Consider the following 25184-nt stretch of genomic DNA (forward strand, 5'->3'; position numbering starts at 1 on the left):
GAATTTTTTTTAAATTTTGGGGCTTGTCGACCGGTATTGCCCATCTTCGAAGTGAAACTAAGTTTGGACAAAATATGACGAAGGCCAAATTTTGGACCAAATCCGTTGACCAGTTCGAGTGCTATAGTGCGCTCCAGCCACTACACATGTCATAGGGATTTTTACAATTTTAGGGATATTTTCACAGAAAGTATTTACTTGCCCCTGAAAAAAACGTGTACCATCGTAAAGGGGGGCAGTGAATGGAAGTTATTTCAACAAAAATCAAAGTGATTCGAGAGCAGGTCTTAATGTGAACTTATCCGAAATTTTGTGTGGGAGGTACCCGAAGGAGTGGACAAATATAGTCCATATTCGAACCCGATCTATACCTGGCAGATATATTAGGATGTGTAAAGGATGAACTAAATCGGTCACTCCCTTCACGAGTTGTCGTACGCACAATTTTTCCGAACATTTTTGAACTTTTGTGGAGGAGGTACCTGAAGGAGTGGACCGATATGGTCTTCGAACTTAAACTAAGTTTGCACAAAATATTGCGAAGGCCAAATGTTGGACCAAATCGGCAGATCCGTTGGAGAGTTATGCTGCGCTCCAACAACTGCACACGGTGTCATAGGGGATTTTTTGCACCTATCAGGCTATTTTGTCAAGAAGTATGGGCTTGCCCCTGATGAAACTTGTACCATCGTATGGGGTACAGTGAATACAAGTTGTTACAACAAAAGCCAAGGCGATTCGAGAACAGGTCCTAAACTGAACTTTTCCGAAATTTTGTGTGGGAGGTACCCGAAGGAGTTTACCGATTGGAACCTCATCTAAGTCTGGTAGAAATTTTACGATGTGCAAATTATGGACCAAATCGGTTACTCCTTTCAGGAGTTATCGTGCGCACAAATTTTCCGAACATTTTCGAACTTTTGTGGGGGAGGTACCGGAAGGAGTGGACCGATATAATCCATCTTCGTACTTGAACTAAGTTTGGATAAAATATTACGAAAGCCAAATTTTGGACCGAATCGGCAGATCCGTTCGAGAGTTATCTTGCGCTCCAACCACTACACACGGTGTCATAGGGTTTTTTTACCTTTCAGGCTATTTTCTCAGGAAGTATGAACTTGCCCCTGATGAAACTTGTACCATCGTATGGGGTACAGTGAATACAAGTTGCTACAATAAAAATCAAAGCGATTCGAGAGCAGGTCCTAAACTGAACTTTCCCAAAATTTTGTGTGGGAGGTACATGAAGAAGTGCACCGATTGAGTCCATATTGAAACCTCATCTAAGTTTCGTAGAAATTTCACGATGTGCAAAGTATGGACCAAATCGGTTACTTTCTTTAAGAGTTCTCGTGCGCACACATTTTCCGAACATTTCCGAACTTTTTTGGCGGAGGTACAGGAAGGAGTGGACCGATATAACCCATCTTCGAACTTAAACTAAGTTTGGACAAAATATTACTAAAGCCAAATTTTGGACCGAATCGGTTGATCCGTTCGAGAGTTATCGTGCGCTCCAGCCAGCCAGTCAGACAGGCAGACAGACGGACGGACATGGCTAAATCAACTCGAAATTGTCTGAAACACATTTCGTCCAACATACTTGGGGTCTAAAACCATTATTTCGATGAGGCACATTTTGCCAGTATGAAAGTGTATATGAGGAAAAGTCAAATTTTTTAATATTCCATTTGAAAAAAATTAACATTTTATTTTGACGCTACATGAACGATTTTTGGTACATGGATTGAGAAAAAATTCCCATTCTCAAAACTGTTGAAGATACTAATTTTGGATATTGTGCGCAAAAGTAGTGGCGGTTTCAATTCTGATTATTAGAAAAAAATCTTATAAAAACGCTACTCATTATATCGAGAAACATTGTTAATTTATGGCTTCCTACATACTATGTGTTTACTGAGGTCCCATAACATAAGTGGAAAGGTTGTACATGTTCGCGGAAATTAGGAAAGAATTCAAAAAAATTTTTAGTTTGCAACTTGTTTTAATAAAAATCAGCCTGTTTATGCATCTGAAAAATATATAAAAAATATGTACGTAATCTAAACATCGCGAAGATTCAAATGAAACCAAAACTATACAAATCTGTTTAGTGGTTTGCATATTATAGCAAAAACAAAAAAATATGTTGAGGAAATTTATAAAATTTTTGTAAAAGAATTATTATTATTTTGTGAGTTAGTTGAAAAAATGTAGGAAAAATTGGTCGGAGTTATTCTTATATTTTAATTAAATTTCACGCAAAAAATCACATTTTTTATTCTAATCGCTTCTCGAATACACGCTAACATCTAGCGGAAGATATGGGTATCGTTCAAATAAATGTTGGGTTCCTTTAAATGGGGTATACTATTGAAATAAAACTGTATCGGGTAATGTTCATTTTGAAATGCGTGTAAATCGTGAAATCCTCAAAACCACTTGATGCGCATGCGGTTTACCAATACAGCGAATTCTTCTCTTTTAATTTGTACACATTTGCCAAGATTTACTGTGGCCGCTAAGATGTAACATCGTCTGCTATTTAGTGTGCAACAAACTGTATAATGCTTATAATTTGCACAAAGTGCATACACTTTTTATGCGCATCCGATTTCACTATCATCCATGAAAAAATACATCGATTAGGTTTATTTCGATAAAATCCTTCAAGAACCGTGGATGTAGCATCACACACCATTTTTCGGTTTTTGCAGTTGCTGTTTTCGCCGTTCTAGTGGATGGATTTTCACGATCTATGATTCATATGATCCGGACCATCAAAAAACTAAAATATCTTGGGGTCCCAGCATAATCAAAAGGATATTGTAAATATTGTACCCAAAAAAATATCGCACTAAATTTTGGTCTTTGACAGTGGATTACTGTGATGCTGTCTGTGCTACATAGTCAATATTCATATCAAATTATGCGTAATCGCGAGTACTTTGATACTATTATATGTTTCCTGAAATACCCGAATGCGCGTTGCAGTTTGATCAAAAATACAAAAAACACCTAAAATCTGGCTTCAAAATGTCAGCATCCATAAAAGGTGGATGTAGTGGAGAATTTGAAATGTGACACATTAGAAGTGTAATCTTCATTTTGTATTCTTCTACTTTTATTATGGACAGATATCCGTAATTTAAACGCTTTAGCCGCCAACCGAATAACAACGTAAAAAAACTCGTTTGCTTCAACGTGTTTTTACCTATTTTTATTCATTTACGCGGTCATAGCTTCCGCGCAATTTAACTTTTTTAGCCAGTCGTTTGACCTAACTGTGGTCATATTTCGTGGTACACTGCAATATTTCGCGAATTATTGGCTTCATCAATGTTAAATTTTTTTGATTTTTCGCCATATACCCTCGTTAGCATAAATGCTGAGGGTATAAAAAGGTTCCGCACAAACCACTTTGAAATCAAAATTTTTGAAAAATTCTATGAAATGAAAAAATTCTCAAAAAATTAGTTCCTGTTACACGTGTGTCCCTATATTTTGTTCCCAGTTAAATATCTGCTTACAGTGATTTAAAAAAATTTTTCAAAAGTTTTGATAAATAAAAACGTTAAATGCTTTTTGTGCGCAAACTTTTTTTATCGAATCACTTTTTTGAGATTTTATGCGATCTTAGGTAAGAACTCATCAAAATATCATACAGGGATACGAGGTTGTAAAAAAGTCATAACCCTAATGTGTAATATTTGGACCAAGATTTATCGTGAAGAAATTTGAACTTTTGTGGGCGAGGTACCCGTGTTGGATTTTGGCAAAATAATACCAAGTGCAAATTTTGAATCAAAACGTTCGATCCGTTTAAGAGTTATAGTGCGCTCCAGCCAGTCAGATGGACGGACAGGGCTAATAGTAGATTTACATTAACGAAATCCACTCGATTTAATCTGTCAATTCCTTTGCGTATGTATCAAATGAAATCTAATCTAAAATCCATTTGATTTCATTTGACGTTTGAGCAATGGAATTGACAGATGAAATCGAGGGGACTTCGTAACTGTAAAATTGTATGAAACTGACTTCGTTCAAACATACTTGGATTTAAGACCATTATATCTGCTCAATGACCTCTACTATTGGGTATAAGCTTTACGAAGACAAAAAATTTCTTGTATGAAGAAAATTTACGTAAATTTTGGACAAATTTCTAAGATTTATTTATTGTCTTTGCCTTTTTTTTCAGACATACAACCACTACTCAAAAGGAACTCAAAATGATATAGAATATTTGGAGAACAGTGATAAGGCTATTGCCAGATATTTTCATGAAATCATAAAAAACAATATAATTAAAAAAGATCTTGCCATAACAAGCATGATGCATATATTTGCTGCGGTAAGTTATATGAAAACTAAAAACATAAAATTTACAAAAAAATATTAAAATATTTCTTTCTCATACTTTAGTCTTTTGAATCGACTTCATCTACACTATACAAAACCATGCTCATGTTGGCCATTCATCCTGAATATCAAGAAAAAGTCTATGCTGAAATATGTAAAATGTTTCCCGCTAACGATGGCGGAGAGTTTCAAGTGACTTATGAACACGTTACACAACTAACCTATCTGGATATGTTCATAAAGGAAACTATGCGTATATTTGCTACAATTCCCATGTTCGGGCGCTTAGCTGTTGGCGGAGATCTAACACTAAGTAATGGCATTGTTATACCTGAAGGTCTGGAAATGGGAATAGATGTTTATAATTTGCATCGTAATAAAGATGTATGGGGTTCTGAAGCAGATACATTTAATCCGGATAATTTTCTACCCTCTAACGTTGAGAAACGTCATCCGTATGCGTATGTACCATTTGCCAAGGGCTTGCGAAATTGTATAGGTAAGATATGCAAACACGCAATACTCACTGAGATTTCCAAGTTGTAGAAAAATGGAGTCTAAAAGACTGAAATTATTGTTGTTTTAATTAAAATAAAATATATAAAAATATATTTTTACCTTATAGGAATGCGTTTTGCCGAAGTTACCCTCAGAGTTGCAATGGCTAAACTAATTAAGCGGTATAAATTTTCAACCACCGCTAAAATCGAGGATTTTGTACTATTCAATCGCATATCATTGGATTTTGATGACCATCCTCCACTTACTATTGAACAGAGGAGTAAATTATCAAACTAGATGGCAGCAAATAATTGTTATGTAAAAAATCATAAAATATATTGATTAAAAAATTTTATCTGAGTTTATTAAAAACAAGTAAATGAAGTATCAGACAGTTTTGCCAACAGAGATATACAGACAGCCTGTGACTGTAAAAAAACGATATAAGGTAAAACAAGTAAAAAAGTATCAGTCGGCTTTGCCGAAAGAGATATACCCTCAGCCTGTGCAAATTGAAACACTTTTTTTACAAAACACTTATGTATTTAGGGGGTTTCAAAATTTTGGTCTCGTATGAACCGACAAAAATGTTGATTAGGATTAAAGTTGAAAAATTTTGCTGAAAAGGTACTTAAAGGAATGGACCGACATAGACCATGGGGGTGCCATAGGGGGTTTTTACACCCATCGGGCTGTTTTCTCAAGAAGTATAGACTTGCCCCTGAAACAACTTTTACCATCGTAATTGAGGTGATTCAATAGCAGGTCTTAAATTGAAATTATCCAAAATTTTGTGTGGGAGGTACGGGATGGAGTGGACAAATATAGTCCATATTCGAACCTGATCTATATCTGGTAGATATTATGAGAATGTGTAAAGTATGGTCCATATCGGTTACTCCCTTCAAGAGTTATCGTACGCACAAATTTTCCGAACATTTTCGAACTTCTGTGGGGGAGATACCGGAAGGAGTGGACCGATATAACCCATCTTCGAACTTAAACTAAGTTTGGACAAAATATTACGGAAGCCAAATTTTGGACCGAATCGGCATATCCGTTCGAGAGTTATCTTGCGCTCCAACCACTACACACGGTGTCATAGGGTTTTTTGTAACTTTCAGGCTATTTTCTCAGGAAGTATGGACTTGCCCCTAATAAAAATTACAGCGTCGTATAGAGGACAGCGAATACAACTTGCGTAAACAAAAATCAAAGAGATTCGAGACCAGGTCCTAAACTGAACTTTTCCGAAATTTTGTGTGGGAGGTACCCGAAGGAGTTGACTGATTGAGTCCATATTGGAACCTAATCTAAGTTTTGTAAAAAATACGCGATGTGCAAAGTATGGGCCAAATCGGTTATTCCCTACAAGAGTTATCGTGCGCACAAGTTTTGCGACAATTTTTGAACATTTGTGGGGGAGGTACCTGAAGGAGTGGACCTATATGGCCCATCTTCGAACTTAAATCGAATCTGGACAAAATATTTCGATACCCAAAATTTGAACCGAATCGATTGATCCGTTCGAGAGTTATCGTGCGCACCAGCCAGCCAGACCGACAGACAGACAGACGGACGGATATTGCTAGATCTACTCAAAATTGTCTGAAACGGATATCGTACAAACATACTTGGGGTCTAAAACCATTATTTCGATGAGGCACATTTTTGGTCGTATCAAAGTGTAAATACTCTCTTTAGCCTAAAGGCTGAGGGTATAATGAGCCTACTTCTATTTATATTATAAACCAAAATTAATCTAGACGAGCTGAGTCGATCTGGCCAGGGACGTACGCAGGGGGGGGGGGGGGGGCACAGGGGGCCCGGGCCCCCCCCGAAATGGTTTGGTCGAATAAAATTTGTTAAGCTACTGTAAAAAATTATTACATATTTTCTTTTTCATAAACATTTTTTAATGATTGGAGATTTAAAATAAAATGAAAACTTATACGAAAACTTATATTTTTCTGAAGTTTTTGTTCAGAAAATGAGCATCATTAATAAGTTTTTTTTAAGAGAATTTTTCAATTTTTTTGTTTGGACCTATACTCTTTTTGAGAGAAACTTCTAATGGTTTCTGAATTACTTCTTCATGTCATATCAATCCACTATTATATACGACTTCCGTAATGAATATACACCATGATTGTTATGTCATATTCGAGCTATATAGAGGTCTCGAGGCATCACACTCAATGGAAGTGCATGAAAAAATTTATGTTGGACAAAATTTATTAAGGGTTTTCCGTGGACAATATCTTAAAAGCCAATTAGAAATTTGTCTCAGAGGCTTGACCAAAATTTTGTTATGCAATTTTTGAAAAATTGTTTGCCAGAAAGTAGGGGAAAGAATTACGTAAAATGAATTTGTTTACGTCAACAGCAGCTAAAATCTGCTATATTTAGCAAATCCACTTGTATGTTTTCCCGATCATCAACTAATTCTGCACGGTGCGCCTTAACTAATTTTAAATGGAAGGTGCTTACACCTGGGAAGTTTGTACAGATTCTGAAACTACAATGCTCATACATGAGAAATATCAAGAAACAAAAAAAAAAATCGCCGGAGGGATTTTCAAATAAATCGCGATTTAAGTTCGCATTTTTAGGGGTTCTTTAGGTTTTTACGATTTTGCTTGGAAACCGCGAATCCTATGTAAATGGGCCTAAAAAAATGTTGTAGCTGTGAAAATTCTCCACAAGATTGACCTTTAAGATATTTTCGTAGGTTTTACCGTTTTTGAGATATAGAAGTTCAAATTGAGGCATTGTACTGACTGTATCGACTCCTTATAAAATAATGTCATTACTGCAATTTCCCAAATTAAACTTATATATCTTGAAAATGGAACAACCTACAAAAAAATAAATCATCCAATCTTGTAGAGAATATTCACAGCTTCAACATTTTCTTTAGTCCCATTTTGATATGACTTGCGGTTTCCAAGCAAAATCTTGAAGACTTAAGATAAAAACCTAAAAATTTGAACTGAACCTCTATATATCAAAAATGGTAAAACCTACGAAAAACCCTAAAGGTCACTCTTGTAGAGAATTTTCACAGCTACAACATTTGCTTTAGACTCATTTCGATACGACTTGCGGTTTCGAAGCAAAATCGTGAAAACCTAAAAAACCCTAAAATTTTAAATTTTGATCGCGATTTATTTAAAAATCCCTCCGTCGATTTTTTCAGTTTTTTTATTTTTCTTATCTATGCACATTGCTGCTTCAGAATCCGCGAAATCTTCCCATGTGTAAGCGGTTTTCATCAAAAGTTAGTTAAGGCGCACTGAGCATGATATTGTTTTATAAGGAGTCGATACAGTCAGGCATTGTCTCAATTTGAAATTCTATATCTCAAAAACGGTAAAACCTACGAAAATACAATGAAGGCTAATCTAGTGGAGAATTTTCACAGATACAACATTTTTTTTACGCCCATTTACATAGGACTAGCAGTTTCCAATCGTGAAAACCTAAAGAACCCCTAAAAATGTGAACCTAAATAGCGATTTATTTGAAAATCCCTCCGGCGAAATTTTTTGTTTCTTGATATTTCTCATCTATGAGCATTGTAGTTTCAGAGTCTGCAAAAACTTCCAAGGTGTAAGCAACTTCCATTTAAATTTGGTTAAGGCACACCGTGTCTATCCAACATTTTTAAGGTAGTCGTGGGCAAACAACTTCTACCGAGGATTTTATGAAAGTACAGACCCAAACGACAAAAACACTATTTGGGTATTGTTCTGTCAGATCTAGCTAAGATTTTATGTTCTCATCTAAAAATGGCTAAATATTGAATCGGGGCTATATCTCGGAAACCAATTCGAAATTTGTTTTGACCTTTTTAGCAAACTTATAGATAAGGGAACAAAGAAAATAGAAAATACAAAAAATCGACTCGAAAAACTGCATAAGCGCTATAAGATGTATGCAATATCTAAAAGTACCACAGATTTGATATAGTTTGCACCATATCTCCCAAACTTTCAAATTTGTCGTAATGATACCTTTGAAAAAAAATTCGCTTGAATGTGATACACAATTCATCTAAACATGCCTTTGTCTAATGTCTCTATCACGGTGTATCTTGAATATTTTTCCACGATCATGTAATAAATATATCAATAATTCACCACGAATTGCCAAATATGAGAAAAATCTATTCGTGTCAACGGTGTTTGATATACATGATGTAAAAAGAGTGGCATAAAATACTGCTGAAACAACATGAAGGAAGCATTTTACATCTTCAGAATGTTGCAAGGAATTGTTAAGCGCACTTTTTGGAAGATTTTCTGTAAAGGTAACATGGTTCAACTCACAATGGTTTAGCAGCTATTGACTAGAATTTCAGAAATTATGTAAAATTTTCTATATTTAGTCGATTGTACGACATATAAGTTCTGTTTCCTGAGGGCGGGCTACAATATTGCTAAAGACAAGATAAGATCAATTTCCAAAATTGACTTTGTCGCTCCATTTCTACAGGTATTTCTCCGCAAAATTTTCTATATTTAGTCGATTTTTTGTATGACATATAAGTTCTGCTGCCTGAGGGCGGGCTACAATATTGCTAAAGACAAGATAAGACAGGATAAGATCAATGTCCAAAATTGACTTTGTCGCTCCATTTTTACAGGTATTTCTCCGCAAAATTTTAACACTTCTGCGCTTTGATCTAAATTAATTTTTTTTAGCAAAACGTATGCATGTATTCCGAACTTCCACAATTGTTAAGATAAATATCCCAAAAGTTTCGATATTTTTATTAACCATAACATTCTAAAAGCTCCTGAATACATATTTGTTGGGGAAAATATTTGGGATTGTGTATTCACACAGGCTGAGAGTACATATCTTTTGGCCAATTTTTTCAGAAATCAAAATTAACGATTTTTTTGTTCGTTTCCAACCGATTACAAGTTATGATTAATATAAAATTCTTTTGTACAAGAGTGATCCTTCTTGATTAATTTGCTTAATATTAGCGAATAATTATGTGGGGTTCTTTAAGGATCGATTGTTATTTGTCAAAACTATATAACATTTTAAACAATACATTTAATTTAAGAAATATTTAAATTCAAGTTCCAATGAGTTGCAAGAACTGAGTCCAGCAAAGTGTTTAATGTCATCGAGTCCATAAAAGTCAACTCGTAAAATGAAAAAAATAATGCTTCTTCTATAACAGATGGAACAACAATCATGGAATTTTTTCCACTTAAAGTGTTTTGTCACGATTTAGCTAAGAGTTTGCCGAATGATTTGACATAGCCCAAACATGAGTTTTGTAGTCTCAAACAGTACTGCGAGAAGGATTCGGAGTCTATGAGTCGTAGTCGGTATCGTCCGATTTTAAATTTCTGAAGTTTTTAATTGTCTTGTACAGACTCTCTCACTTCTAGTAAAGAAGCAAATTTGGCGTTTTATGACAAAAAATAATATTTTATTCTTAGATTATCGACACAATATATAAAGAAGTCCAAGCTGCACTTGCGGATTCGAGTTATTCTTCTTTTTCGAGGTATACCTTTACCCGTGTATAAATTAATTTTTCCTACTCGCGAATAGAGTTATATAGGGATCGGATTAAAAGAATACCCAAAATCTAATCTAAGATCTTCGAAATGCTGAAAATCTTGCGATATCAAACACAATTGCAATCCTCTGCGGTTGTAAAATTAAAAACTTTGATGTGGTTTTTTTCAATTCTATATATCCGAGAACTTACTCGTATGTATATTTTATACTCTGTACAAAAATAAAATTGTACCCTAAATACTATGAATTTATGTACTTTGTGTCAATATATCGTATAAAATCATCTTACAAACCCTTTAAAATAGATTTACGTAACGTTTCAAATGTTCATGATTTTGGTCAAGTTGGGCCCCCCCCCGAAATGAAATCCTGCGTACGTCCCTGGATCTGGCTATGTGTATCCGTCCGTCCGTCTGTCCGTATTAACCTTGTAATCACGCTACAGGTCGCAATTTTTGCCGGATCGTCACCAAATTTTGGCTATTGATGGGAGTCCCGGAGGGGAAGAAGCCTATTGATTTTGGTCATGGTCGGATAATATTCAGGGGTCGGAATGGGCAAAAACTTATTTGGAGAAAACTTCAACGTTTTATTATAAAGCTAATATCTCCGCTTCTATAAGGAAATGAAAGAAGAAAAGATCACCTTTTCAACGATGTAAAGTAGGTTGTCGTAGGTGGTCAAACAACGAAGATATCGCAATACCCAAATTTTCATTTTTTCGGTTTTAATTATAATGACGAATATCTTAGCTTTGGTTGTGGACTTTCCAGAAGCAAAGCCTGACTATGAAAAGAGAAAATCCCATCTTTACAATGATGCAAAATAGGTTGACCTAGGTGACCAAATAACGGAGATGTGGCAATAGTCGGTAATACATAATAATATCTCCGCTTCTATAAGGAAATGAAGGAAGAAAATATCACCTTTTCAACAATGTAAAGTAGGTTTTCGTGGTCGCTAATCCAACATAAGTTTCCATTTTTGCTTTTAAATTATAATGACGAATATCTCTTTGGTTGAGGACCGCCCAAATGCAAAGCCTGGTTATGGAAGTAAAAAATAAGACCTTTACAAGGTAGGTTCGAGTAGGTGGTCTGTAATCACGCTACACATTTCCCTAAAAGAAACGTTTACCAGCGAAAATCTTATGCACAGGGGTAGTGGTGTAAGGTATCACATAGTCGGCCCTGCCCCGACTATCATCATTGCTCACTTGTTTCTCATGTGCAGGAGTAGAGCTGTAGGGTATTGCATGGCTGGTCGATTACTACACTTTCTTATTTATTTTAAAAACTATAACCGTTTTCATTTTCATTCTATTTTTAATAAATTTTGTTATTTTTGTTTGTATTTATATTTAATGGAACAATAAACGTTGGTAAAATTAATTTATAACAAATATATTTTTTTAATAGACTTTATTAACAGTTTCTTTATCTACGCTCAACTGTAAGTGAAGGATAATCAATCAATTGAGTTGAGATATGATTTTGCAATTCTAAATCTTCTAATTTGGCTGCAGTTGAAAATTTGTAACGTTTTATTATTTTAGCCACTACCATTCTAAGAAGCAGTTCGGAGTAGCGCATTCCTAGAAAAAAAGAAAAAAATATTAAATTATTAAAAAATATCACTTGAAAAATATAGATGATAACAGATTCCACCTATACAAGATCTCAATCCTTTTGAAAACGGTATAAATGCATATGGATGAAGTTTCTCGGTATTACAAGGTAGAAACTTGTCTGGATTAAATTTATCTGCTTCTGGACCCCAGATATCCTTATTACGATTCATGTTAAAGATATTGATGATTATTTCCAAATCTTCAGGTATAACGATGTCATTACTTAGTTGAAGATTACCACCAGCAACGCGACGTCCGAATTGTGGAATTGTCGGCAATAAACGCAGTGTCTCCTTTATAAACATGTCAAGATATCTGAGCCGTAAGATATCTTCATTGGTAACATCAAACTCACCATCATCATTGTCGGGAAATATTTCAGATACTTCAGCAAATGCTTTTTCTTGGTACTCAGGATACATGGCCAGCATGAGGATAACAAAATAAAATGTCATTGAAGTGGTTTCAAAAGCCTGTGATAGAATAATGTACTTTCTTTTATTTTATTTGTTTTTTTTTTCGTCATACTTACCGCACAAAACAAATGAATCATACTGCTTATGGCCAGTTCCCTTTCGATAATATTGTTTTGTAAGTATTCTTGCACTTTCGCGGCGAGAACACTATCCCCATTCCCATATTCGGGATCACTCTGAGAATTTGTTCCATAGTGTTTGAACGCCTAAAACAAAAGTGAATTACAAAAATCTTCATTGTAGATCTTAAAAGTAGCGTTTTAAATTCCATGATTATAAGTCTGGCATATTAGTATTTTAAACAAGCTCTTATAAAATACACGCAAAGAAAAAATATTTTTTGCTTTTAATGGAACAAGAATATCAAAAAAATGTATTTGTTTTGTTCAAGGTTTGTAATTGCAAATACAAAAATACCATATTTTGCTCTAAACATAAAAAAACAAAAACAACTTGCGGAAATGAAACTTTCTAAACTTTCAACTTGAGGAAATGAAACTTTCTAAACACATTCCACAATGTAAAAACTGCCAAGGCTACAATCATACAAAAAATTATTGCTCGAAGCAAGCGAGATGCGCTAAATGTGCAGGCAAGCACGAAACTAAGACGTGCGAGAAGCCATCAGTGTTTCTGCCAAAATGCTGTAACTGTGGGGAGCAACACCCCGCTAGTTACAGAGGTTGTATTGTAGCAAAAGAACTACAAAAGATAAGAGACAAAATGTTAAAACAATCAAGAGAAACAACTCTCAATATCCAAACTAAAACACCGAAATCCAGTAAGGAACATGTACCAATAGGTCAAAATAAGACAACAAATGCTTACAATCCTCCTGGTAAAATAGGTAAAAAATATGCAGAGGCGGCAAAACAAATCCCCATACCACAGGGAAATGCTACGAGCACGCAAAATGAAAATCCACTTACAAAAATTCTATCCAAATTGTAAGCGATCGAATCCTTTAATATGGTCTTAGATGCTCGCTTAAGCATGCTAGAAGAGAGTTTTTTCTGTGCCCTAAATCATTTATCGGCACCAATTCAAACGCATTGTTTGCGGCCTCACGCATACAACTCTCTCTCGCTCTCTCCACAAACAGCGTGTGCATTAATGCATTGTTAAAATTAAAAATCATTGAAACAAGCGACAACAGAACCTTCTTCATTGACTTCTGAACGAAAACTGAGTGGTGGTTGTTCTGTTGTTATTCTCATCAAGGGCACGTGTGCCCCTTATTGCCTGATGCTGCCCTAAATGATCAATAACATTCTAAAATGCAGTGGAACGCAAATGGTCTGTTCCGACATAAAGAAGAGCTTAGTCTCATTTTAGACGAAGAACACGTGGATATATGTTTGGTAAGTGAAACTCACTTTGTCAGACATTCTTTTATAAACTTTAAGAACTATGATGTATACCATACCATTCATCCCAGCAATAATGCTCGTGGAGGTAGTGCAATTATCATAAGAAAATCACTTGATCCTTGGATAGAAAATGAAATCAGCTCCGAAGAGTTCCAAGCTACAACAATAACTTTAACTTTAAATGGTGATCCACTATCCATTACATCGGTGTACAGTCCACCTAGACATAGCATAAAATGCGAGCTATACATTAACCTTATCAACTCTCATAAACATAGATTCATAATGGGAGGAGATTTCAATGGAAAAAACACTCAGTGGGGATCAAGATTAACCACATCGAAGGGAAAAGAGCTATTGAATGCAGTAAAAAGAAAGGGATGTCATGTGGCCACGACTGGCAAACCTACATATTGGCCATCGGACCCATCAAAAACCCCAGATCTCATAGACTTTTTCATAACTTTGAAAGTTGATATGAATAAGATTACCGTACAAGACGGTTACGGCCTTAGCTCAGACCACTCTCCTATTTATTTAACATATGATAATCAAACTTCATTATTTTATCCCCATTCTGTATTAATTAATAAAAAAAACTAACTGGCATAAATTCCAAGACCTTATAAACAAATCAGTTCAACATACACCCATTGAAACCGAAGAGGACATCCAAAGAGAGGTATTCTCCTTTACAAATTGTATTCAACGAGCGGCATGGAATAGCACTCCTCCCTTGAAAATACCTGTTAACACCCCAACATATCCTAGCCATATAAGGGACTTAGTTAAACAAAAACGCAGAATTCGTAAAAAATGACAGAAATCCCGTTCCCCAAACGATAAAAATATCTTGAATAACATTACGCAACGTTTGAGTAGAGAAATAAAAAAAAAACACAATGCGAAAAATCTGCACACATACCTTTGAACTCTATCTTATGATAACAAAACGAACTATTCTCTGTGGAAAGCAATGAAGGAAAAAAATAGACCAATTCTTCACAAAGCGCCTATTTTACATGAAAACGGTGTATGGGCAAAAAGTAATAAAGAAAATGCAACTACATTCGCAGAATACTTAAGATCTATATTTTGCAATAATTTAAGTAACCAAACAACGAGTACAGAAGATGAAATGCTCACTCCGAACATACAACAAATCACAGACTTTGAGTTCAAGAAAATAACATTAAAAGAAATTTGGATGGCAATAAAACACCTTGATGTCAATAAATCCCCGGATTCGATCTAATAAACGGCACGATACTTAAGCATATACCATATCATGGAATAGCAAAGCTATATCCAATCGTGAATTCAGTTTTAAAAGTCAAATATATACCCAGCTGCTGGAAAGTGGCGGAAGTTATTATGCTACTAAAGCCAGGCAAAAACCCAAACTAAATCAAGTCATATAGACCAATATCTCTGCTCCCAGTTATTGGAAAGTTATTAGAAAGATTATTTTGCAAGCGTCTTCAAAGTATTGTATCAATAAAACGTATCATCCCCGACCACCAATTTGGCTTTCGCAAAAAACATTCGACTATTGAACAAGTGCACAGGGTTGTACATACGATCGAAAACGCGTTCGAAAATAAACAAACCAGTTTGGCAGTATTCCTGGACATTTCCCAAGCATTCGACGGAGTCTGGCATTGTGGACTAGTGCTGCAAATAAAAAGTCTCTTACCCTCATTCTATGTGGACATCATCTATTCGTATCTAGAAGATAGATTTTTTAGAATCAGATACGAAAATGAATATTCAGAATTATACCCTATAACGTCAGGAGTCCCACAGGGAAGTATTTTGGGACCAATCATTTATCTTATATACACATATGACATGCCGGTTCATGAAAATTGCATTATCGGAACATTCGCCGACGATACAGTAATCATGGCAACAGGTCACGATACCACTGAAATGATAGATAAGCTTCAGTTAGCTCTTAACAATGTGTATTAATGGACCATCAAGTGGGGTCTAAAACTCAATATCACCAAGTCAATTCACGTCGACTTCTCATTGAAACCAACGAATTACAAGCCACTGCATATAAACACGAACAAAGTTCCATTTGCGAAATCAGCAAAATATCTTGGTATAACATTGGATACAATGCTTACTAACATTGGATACAATGCTTACATGGAGAGAACATATAAATAAAAAGAGAGAGGAACTGCTTATGAAGTACCGAAATGTAAACTGGTTAATAGGAAGAAACTCTGTACTATCAATAGACAATAAGTTAATGATCTATAAGCAAGCAATGAAACCAGTCTGGACATACGGAATCCAGCTATGGGGATGCTCCAAAGACCAACACATTGAAAAAATACAACGCATTCAAAATAAGGTGCTAAGAAATATTGTAAAAGCGCCTTGGTACATCCGAAATAGTGATTAGCACAGAGACCTAAATCTTAACACCGTAAAAGAAGAAATATACTTCATCACCAAAAATTATTACTCACGTCTTAATCAACATGACAACATTGAAGCTACAAATCTTCTCCAAACATCTAATCTACCTAGAAGACTTCAACGTAAAAAGCCATTCGATTTGCTGTCACTTCAGAATTGAAATACCAACATTCTTTATTATTTTACCCATGCATCATTCTTAATAATACGAATTAGTTAAGTATTGATCTATTATATTTAACAGAATTAAACTACTAGTTAGTCACTTTTACTTCTGGAGACTAGTCGTACACACACAAAAAAATAGGCCCCTCTAACATATGTCCAAAACGTATTTTGCAGCAAACATATATTTGTTTGCAAGCGGTCCCAAACATAACGCCTTTCACAAAGCACAAAAAAATGGTTTTTCTGAGAGATTTATTTTTTATATTTTAATCATTTTATTTTATCTATTTATTTATTAATTCTTTTATTTTGTAATATTGTAACTTACCATTTCTTCTAAAGATTTCCACTGTAGTTGTTATCGTCTTGTAAGCATAGCAGAACAATATGAATCATATGTACATACATGTTGAATCAATCAGCGCTAGCTTTAGATATTATATGTTGCCTTTATATTAAAGAAATTACAAATTTGTAGTTGCGAAGTATTTGACTATAAGAACTTTGTTTTTTCGACACCAAACGCACTGTAGTTGTTTGGTTTGTCGGTTTGTCAGTTAACTAACAACAATTGTTGCGACAGCGGTAGTTGTTGTGTGTGTGTGGTTTGTTAATAAGGCATTCTGGAGCTGCGAGAGCCCTGTTGTTACTCTCTTTGACCAAAATCCTCTCCACCCATAAAAAATATGTTCTAACATAAAAAATATGCTGGTACCCAAACATATTAAATTGAGATATGGTACAAAAGGTTGCAAACATATATTTATTTGGACACAAACAAATTATGTTTGGATCCAAACATATATTTCTTTGCAATCAGTCTCAAACAAATATTTGTTTGGATCCAAACATATTTCTAACATATATTTTTCTGCGTGTAGTATTAGTTAGGCACACACTGTAAAATTTGCTTAAATAAATAAAAAAAACTTGCGAAATAATTGGTAGGAACTATCATATCATATTTTGCTCTTCGAATATTGGTGGAACAATCATATTTTATTCCCTGCTTGTCCAATAGGGTTATGACTTTTTGGCCCTTCTTCTCAAAACTGATTTCCTGTAGCGGGATTGTATGAAATTTTGCATTAATGACTTAAGTAATGTTTATTTTATTTAAGTATTAAAAAAGGTCACACACAAACCACTTTGAAAAAATATTTTTTTTACATTTTTTTGTTTGTTTTTTAAATAGTCAGGCTTAATCCCATAGTCGTTGTTTTAATATTTTATTAAAACAACTTTAATTTATTAGTGGGAAAAAATTGGCGATATTTACCAAGGGGTAAGGGAGGGAATACTATAGTTTCAGATCTCGCCACAGATCTTCATCAGTTCCCTTGTTTCTTGTTTTTCAACTAGAAACTTTTTATACCCAAGTGTTAATTGCTAGCTCAAATAGATACGTGTGCAAAGAAATACTCTGATCGAGAGTTTCTTTGGCACTACCTAAACTCGAGCAACTTCACTTGCAAACAAAACCAAATCTTTCCCACTGCTATGCGTTCGTCGATTCTCGACGAAAAAACACATAACTAATTTGTTGGTATTGCATACTACAGTAATAAACGACATTTCGACGGTGCCCGGTCTCACAATTAGGAGGGTTGGCGTTTTTTGTTTGATGTTTTTCATACTTATTTTGAAAATGTTCCATCTTTTCAGCATCCGAAGCACTCGATTGTATCCGTCGAGGTTTTCTGTGTCATATTCTATCTTATTGTGAAGAAATGTGACATAGCTGGGCGACTCTTATTGATATTCCGAGATGTTTCAATTATCTGTCAATTTAAACCCGTTTACACGCTTTATCGACTGAAAGAAAATTCGGCGTAAATATCTCCAAAATTCGCGAAAATAAAATGGCTGTTCTATCCTGATGACCGAAAATAAATGCATATTTTTCATAGTACTATCGGAAAAATGATCAGAAATCATTTCGCGAAAAGCTAGAAACATAATTTTTTCTTTGTTTGAAACGGAACATCATTGGCTTTAAATCCCTACAAGATTAAAAACGTAGATTCATTCGCATCGGGATAAATAAGCTAACATTAACAGAAATTAAGGTGTTCTATTCTACTGACGTGGAGTGTATCTGCTTATAGTGACTTCAAAAGTTTGTCAAAAAAAAGTTCATATAGAAAAATTTTCGAATGACTTTGTTCATGAGCATTTTATCGAATCACTTTATAATTAAGATTTTAACTAATCTTAGGTAAAAACGAGGTTGTAAAAAAAAACGTAACCCTAGTGTGGATTCTTTTAAAATTGAATATTCTTTTAAATATGTATTTTTTTTATCAATTTCCTATTGTAGCGATTAGAGATTATAGCTGTAGTAGATTGGTTTTAACTCAAAGGGAAAAAATCGATGTCGATTTTTTATGCGGCACCCCCCTTAAGTATTTACTTTTGTTAGATTTTAGGTTTGCCAAAGTTTGGACACAATCGGAATGTGTTAACGTAATTGTTATGGAGCCAACTCGAATTATCACGAAATCGCTCTACAGACCACATTTATTGTCCAATCCTACAAAAAATTTTGAAAATCGGGTTGGATTTTAATATTTGTTATATATAGCGCCCATGGAAACTTCGAGGCCCCAGTGGCACGTGTTAACATATTCCGATTGTATTCAATCTTTGGCAATCTTAAAATCTAACAAAAAAGGCATAAAAAATTGACATCGATTTTTTAAAACCGCCCTAATGTACACAAGTTCCACCAAAAAACCCCTGTTTTGGAACTCTTACACCTATTTTTTTCATTTGATCCAAAAACCTTATATATGACTTTTTATGGCCATTTCATTCTTGTGACTAAAAAATAATTCTACAAAAATTAATGAAAATCAGGCCAAATGGTGCCCACGCTCACCAGCTCAGTGATACCTGGTTGTTCCGAAAGCAGCACGGACTCATCCGACAGCTGTACAGTAAACACATCGGATACAACGAATCTGAAAGAATTTTTTCGATATGTGCATCCATAACGAAGTTATAGCTCTTTAAATATGAAAAATATTTCCCAGATAATCTAAAGCGATAATCATATGAAAATTAGACGACCACTAAAATAATTATATTTCTGAAAATTTTGTTGATAATATTAAAAGTTTTGGATGGGGATTTGATGGGTGGGCAATAAATATACAATTTTAGTACAATAATTTGACATCAACTGGGCAAGGGCAAAGTACCGTTATCAAGAATTAAACATTTCAATTTCATAAGAAAATATAAATTCTTAATATTTCGTAGACTATATCTTTTGATTGGCACCTATTGCCACTTTGACAACATTCTGCCCATCCCTGCAACCTTCTGAGATATATCGGTTCAGATTGCTATAACTCGTTCAATTTTGATCGAATAGCTAGTTTCATAGTAATTTGTATGGAGCCAAATGCGAATTTTCACGAAATCGCTCTACAGATATTTGAGAGCTTTTTCCAAATCTAAATCTAAAAATAAAAATCGGTGAAACTGAAAAATGGTCTTAAAAAGTTGGCCGATTTATTAAATTTAAAGGCTACTCGATCAAAATTGAACGAGTTGTAGCAAAATCTGAACCGATATGGACCAAAGTAAATATTTTTCATTCCTGTGCCCTCATAAGTACTTGTGCAAAAATTCGTCAACCTAGGTCAACGCCTTCTATTTTTGTCTACTTTTGATGGAAGCGGCAACACTGTGCGGCGTGACAGTAACTGACACAAAGAGGTGTGCGTGTTATTTCAACCGGCAGTGTATAGTCCACCCCGTGAGTGATAGGGCGAAGAGGAGGGTGCTACCCCGTATAAGCCCCTCAAGTCGAGGAGGTACCACCATTAGGGTTATGACTTTTTTACAACCTCATATCCCACGGTGTGCCTTAACCAAATTTAAATGGCAGGGGCTTACACCTCGGAAGTTTTTGCAGATTCTGAAACTACAATGCTCATAGATGAGAAATATTAAGAAACAAAAAAAATCGCCGGAGGGATTTTCAAATAAATCGCGATTTAAGTTCACATTTTTAGGGGTTCTTTAGGTTTTCAAGATTTTGCGAGTCCTATGTAAATGGGCCTAAAGAAAATGTTGTAGCTGTCAAAATTCTCCACAAGAACGTACTTTCTGACATTTTAGTAGGTTTTACCGTTTTTGAGATATATAAGTTCAAATTGAGACAATGCACTGACTGTATCGCCCCTTTATAAAACAATATCATGAAGGGTGCGCCTTAACTAACTTTTAATGAAACACGCTTACACAGGGGATATTTTTGTGAATTCTGAAACAGAAATGTTCATACATGAGAAAAATTCAAAACCAGAAAAAAATGCTGTAGGGATTTAAAAAAAAAAACGCGTTCAAAATTCACATTTATAGGTGTTTTTTATGTTTTCACGATTTTGCTTGGAAACCGCAAGTCCTATCGGAATGGGACTAAAGAAAATGTTGTAGCTGTGAAAATTCTCTACGAGACTGATTTTTAGATTTTTTCGTAGGTTTTTCCATTTTTGAGATATAGAGGTTCAGTTCAAATTTTTAGGTTTTTATCTTAAGTCTTTAAGATTTTGTTTGAAAACCGCAAGTCATGTCAAAATGGGACTAAAAAAAATTTTGTAGCTATGAAAATTCTCTACAAGATTGGCTGATTTATTTTTTCTTAGGATGTACCATTTTTGAGATATATACGTTTATGTTGGGAAATTGCAGTCATAACATTGTTTCATAAGGAGACTTGTCCCAATTTGATTTGTCCCAATTTGAACTTCTATATCTCAAAAACGGTAAAACCTTCGAAATTATCATAAAGGTGAATCTTGTGGAGAATTTTTACAGCTACAATATTTTCTTTAGGCCTTTTTACATTGGACTCGCGGTTTCCAAGCCAAATCGTGAAAACCTAAAGAACCCCTAAAAATGTGAACTGAAATCGCGATTTATTTTAAAATCCCTCCGGCGATTTTTTTCGTTTCTTGATATTTCTCATCTATGAGCATTGTAGTTTCAGAATCTGCAAAAACTTCCCAGGTGTAAGCACCTTCCATTTAAAATTAGTTAAGGCGCACCGTGATCCCTGTATCATAGCGTGATGAGTTTTACCATAAGATTACATTAAATCGTAATTATAAGGTGATTCGGTGAAAAAACCTCACGCACAAAATGATTTAAAATTTGATTTTATCAAAATTATGGACAATTTTTTGAAGTCACTGTAAGCAGATATACAATTGAAAATAAACTTTAGAGTCACATGAGATAATTAAACTGACATAACATTTATTTCTCACTAATTTTCTTCAATTCTGAGAATCGTAAAATGTCGTTAACGCTTTTATTTAAAGATATAATTTTTTAACAAAAAACAAAAAAATTAAAATTTTTTCAAAGTGGTTTGTGCATGACCTTTTTCAATATTTGAATGAAATAAACTATTGGTCTGTTCCAGAACTGCAAGAATCTACTAATTTTTACTATTTTTCCCGATAACATAAAGAAAAAAATGTTATCGTAGTAAAAAATAGTAGATTCTTGCAGGTTCTGAAACAGAGCAATTATTATAGTTATTAGTAGGCTTATATTTATTCATTCGTGCAACAAAAAATAATTTTTGAAAATTTTTTTTTTTTCATTTTTTAAATTTTTTCAAAAAATTATATTTTTAAAATCGATTTGTGCGTGAACTTTTTTAATATTTCAATGGAATAAACGATAGCGTAATGATTATTAGGCAAAAGTTCATTCATCCCTGCTACAGGAAATCATTTTTGAGAAACTCAATGGTGATGCTTTAGTAAATGGAAGAACCTGGAGTTGAGTATTTAACAAGTGCCCTCAATCTATCGGTAGCCATCCATATTGTACCAGAAGTCTCAAAAGTTGGCATCCAAATATGGCCGATATCCCTCCTGTCGCCAGTAGCAAAGATTCTAGAGGCACTACTCCTCCCCACGAGGAGTTTCCGAGTTACTTAATATGGGGATGGATTCCGGAAATGCACTGCACCACAGCAACATTATATGCCTTATCTATACATATCACTCGACGACTGAAACAGAGCAGGCCGTGCGACCAAAAAGTTATGGTGGCTCTTGACCTATCGAAACCTTCCAATTCCGTCAACCATGCTAAGCTATTAAAGGATACAGTGAAGATATCCTTCCTCTAACCGTGTTTGAAACTTTGGATAATAAACTATATGTGTGGATGCCAGTCGTTTGTAGAATTCAGAAATAGAGTGAAACAGGCAGTTCCCAAGGCGCACACTGGTCGAAACCACTGATCTAGCGGCGCGAAAGTAAAAAAATCGAACTATAAAATTGCGAACTATTTTCCATTGTATCGATTACAGACACTTTGCAGACAAAGATTTTGTTTTTTTTTCAGTTTTGTTGTTGTAAATATTTTTGTTGCATCAGATTCTAAAAAATTGTTGCAAAAAAATTAACTTAATATTGGTTTAAATGTTTAATAAATTCGTAATGAAAATGGACAAGATATATTTTTAATTAATAGCAGAGGGTGTGATTTAAATTATAAAAATTAGTTTAGGGTCTTTAGGTACTTAGTTATATAGCAATAAATTTTCAAAAAATTCAATTTTTTGTGTTTTTTTGGGTTGTACGCGCTTGTTCCATAGAGTGCATATTGTAAACTTGGCCGAACTTAGGTCCGATTATTTTTTGGGGAATGAAATTGGACTCTCTGGATACTGAATAACCACATTCGGGCTGCAAATATTTGCAAATCTTTTGATGACTGCACTTTTAAAATAAGGGATTTTGCATGAAATTCATACAAATTTAGCTGTGCATTTGTATGGGAGCTAAATCAAAATATGGACCTATCTTGAGAAATGTTTGCAAGGAGGAGTTCTACTCCCGGAGACACTATAATACCATATTATATATAAATATGTTATTAAATATGGGATAACAGGTAAAAATTCAACGAATCGGGGGTACCATAAAATGGGCTACCTCGAAACATAAATCTGTATTGAAAATGTTTTGCAAGAAGATTTTATGCGCAGTGAGAACACGGACTGCAAAATTACAGCCAAGTTGAATTAAAAATGTGGTCATGATATTCAAAATACCTTAAATTGGGAGGTACGGTTACATGGGGGCTATATCAAAAGGATATCAAATCTGAGGAATATGAACATATTCGCCATTATATCCACTGCTATACTCATCACTACCTTAACGGCTGAAATAAGGCTTCCCCTAAACAAGATATTGGGTGAAACTTTCGACAGCATATTTGCGACAAGATCAGAATTGTGGTATACCAATGTTGCCGCCTTGAGAACTGCTACAGGTTGCCTCCACATGACACCTGTGGACCATCTTCATGAGGAGACGAAAAATGTACTGGTACATCAACACAACTGGTACATCAACACGATGTAGTGCCTGCTTGGGTGTTACCGCCGAGAGCATTCCTGCCACGATCTAGTGGACAGGAGAGATTTCCATCATCTGAAGAGAGAGGTCCAAACAAAGGTAAACGAGAACCTCTAGATCAACGACGCTATCAGGCAGGCTTGAATAACATTAATACTGACGCAGTTACGCAGGAAGTACAAAGATATACGATAATGTGAATACCAGACACCATCCCTGAAGAAGGGCTGCTGCCAAGGCAGTTGAGATCCGGATGATGCAGCCGCTTAAATTCATATTGATCCCAAATTGACCTGCATGGCGTATTTTTCATTAAATTTTTGTATCTCCGCTAATAATAAACTATATAACATAACGTGACGTAGGGGATGGAAGATACCAAGGAACGGTCCTGACCGGTTTTAACATGGCAAAGCCCAGGATTTATCTTGGTCCCTCTTTCATCTCAAGTTGACACTGACCTTCCCGTGGTGTCACCTGGGGAACTACCTTTAACACCCGTTAATAGTAGTGAGCTACCATGTACCGCGCGTTCATCCATAAGAACGTTAAAAACTTGGGTTTGGGCGTCGGGTTAGTAACCCTCCCCTAAAAAAAACAGCCTACTATGAAAAAACGAAAGAAAAGAAAAACAAACCCCTCTAAAATTGACGAACCCCGCAAACGTTTTAAGGACCATGATCTGCACCTGGAATGTTCGCACTCTTTATAGAGAAGGTGCAGTCTTCGCATTGGTAGACGTACAAAGACGATATTACTGTCATACAGGAAATACGATGGATTGGGAAAGGCGTCACAACAACACCTAAAGGTGACGCACTGTATTATAGCTGCCATGACGTAAAGCACGTGTTTGGTTGCGGATTCGTAGTTAGTCGGAGACTAAAACATCTGGTATCCAGCTTGAAAGACTTGCAGAATGAAAGACTTGCTGCAATTCGAATAAAAGCTAAATTCTTCAACATCAGCTTTATTTGCGCTCATGCTCCCACTGAAGAAAAGGACGAACAGACCAAAGATATATTTTACGAGCGCTTAGAAGAAACATATGACCGTTGCCCTGTTCCTGACATTAAAATCATACTAGGCGAATTTAATGCCAAAATTGGAAAGGAGAATATCTTTGGCCCAACTGGCGGGAAATTCAGTCTTCACAGTGAAATATCTGACAATGGTATGAGGCTGATAGACTTTGCAGCTGCATAAAACATGGTAGTTAGCAGTACCAGATTTGATCATCTCGATATTCATAAGGGCACCTGGCTGTCTCCAGATCAAATAACAAGTA

General features: G+C 35.1%; 2 protein-coding genes across 3 annotated transcripts in view; one reads left to right on the forward strand and one right to left on the reverse strand.

Annotated features, from left to right (window-relative positions):
• Positions 1 to 5218, forward strand: part of LOC141397960 (probable cytochrome P450 313a4) — a 37212-nt gene extending 31994 nt beyond the window's left edge. The window contains exons 6-8 of the mRNA XM_073974991.1: positions 4205 to 4357; positions 4429 to 4864; positions 4991 to 5218. Coding sequence (XP_073831092.1) covers positions 4205 to 4357; positions 4429 to 4864; positions 4991 to 5163 — 762 coding nt within the window. The 3' untranslated portion in view covers positions 5164 to 5218. The remainder of the gene's footprint in view (positions 1 to 4204; positions 4358 to 4428; positions 4865 to 4990) is intronic.
• A 6509-nt stretch (positions 5219 to 11727) lies between these two features.
• Positions 11728 to 25184, reverse strand: part of LOC141397961 (probable cytochrome P450 313a4) — a 69795-nt gene continuing 56338 nt past the window's right edge. For both annotated transcript variants that reach the window (XM_073974992.1, XM_073974993.1), the window contains exons 6-8: positions 12579 to 12728; positions 12084 to 12519; positions 11728 to 12010 (exon numbers count right to left, since the gene is read on the reverse strand). In XM_073974992.1, the coding sequence (XP_073831093.1) occupies positions 11853 to 12010; positions 12084 to 12519; positions 12579 to 12728 (744 nt within the window). In that variant the 3' untranslated portion in view covers positions 11728 to 11852. The remainder of the gene's footprint in view (positions 12011 to 12083; positions 12520 to 12578; positions 12729 to 25184) is intronic.

This window comes from Musca autumnalis, unplaced genomic scaffold, assembly GCF_047663935.1.
Source record: "Musca autumnalis isolate F117 unplaced genomic scaffold, ASM4766393v1 scaffold_3, whole genome shotgun sequence".
Taxonomy (NCBI): Eukaryota; Metazoa; Arthropoda; class Insecta; order Diptera; family Muscidae; genus Musca; species Musca autumnalis.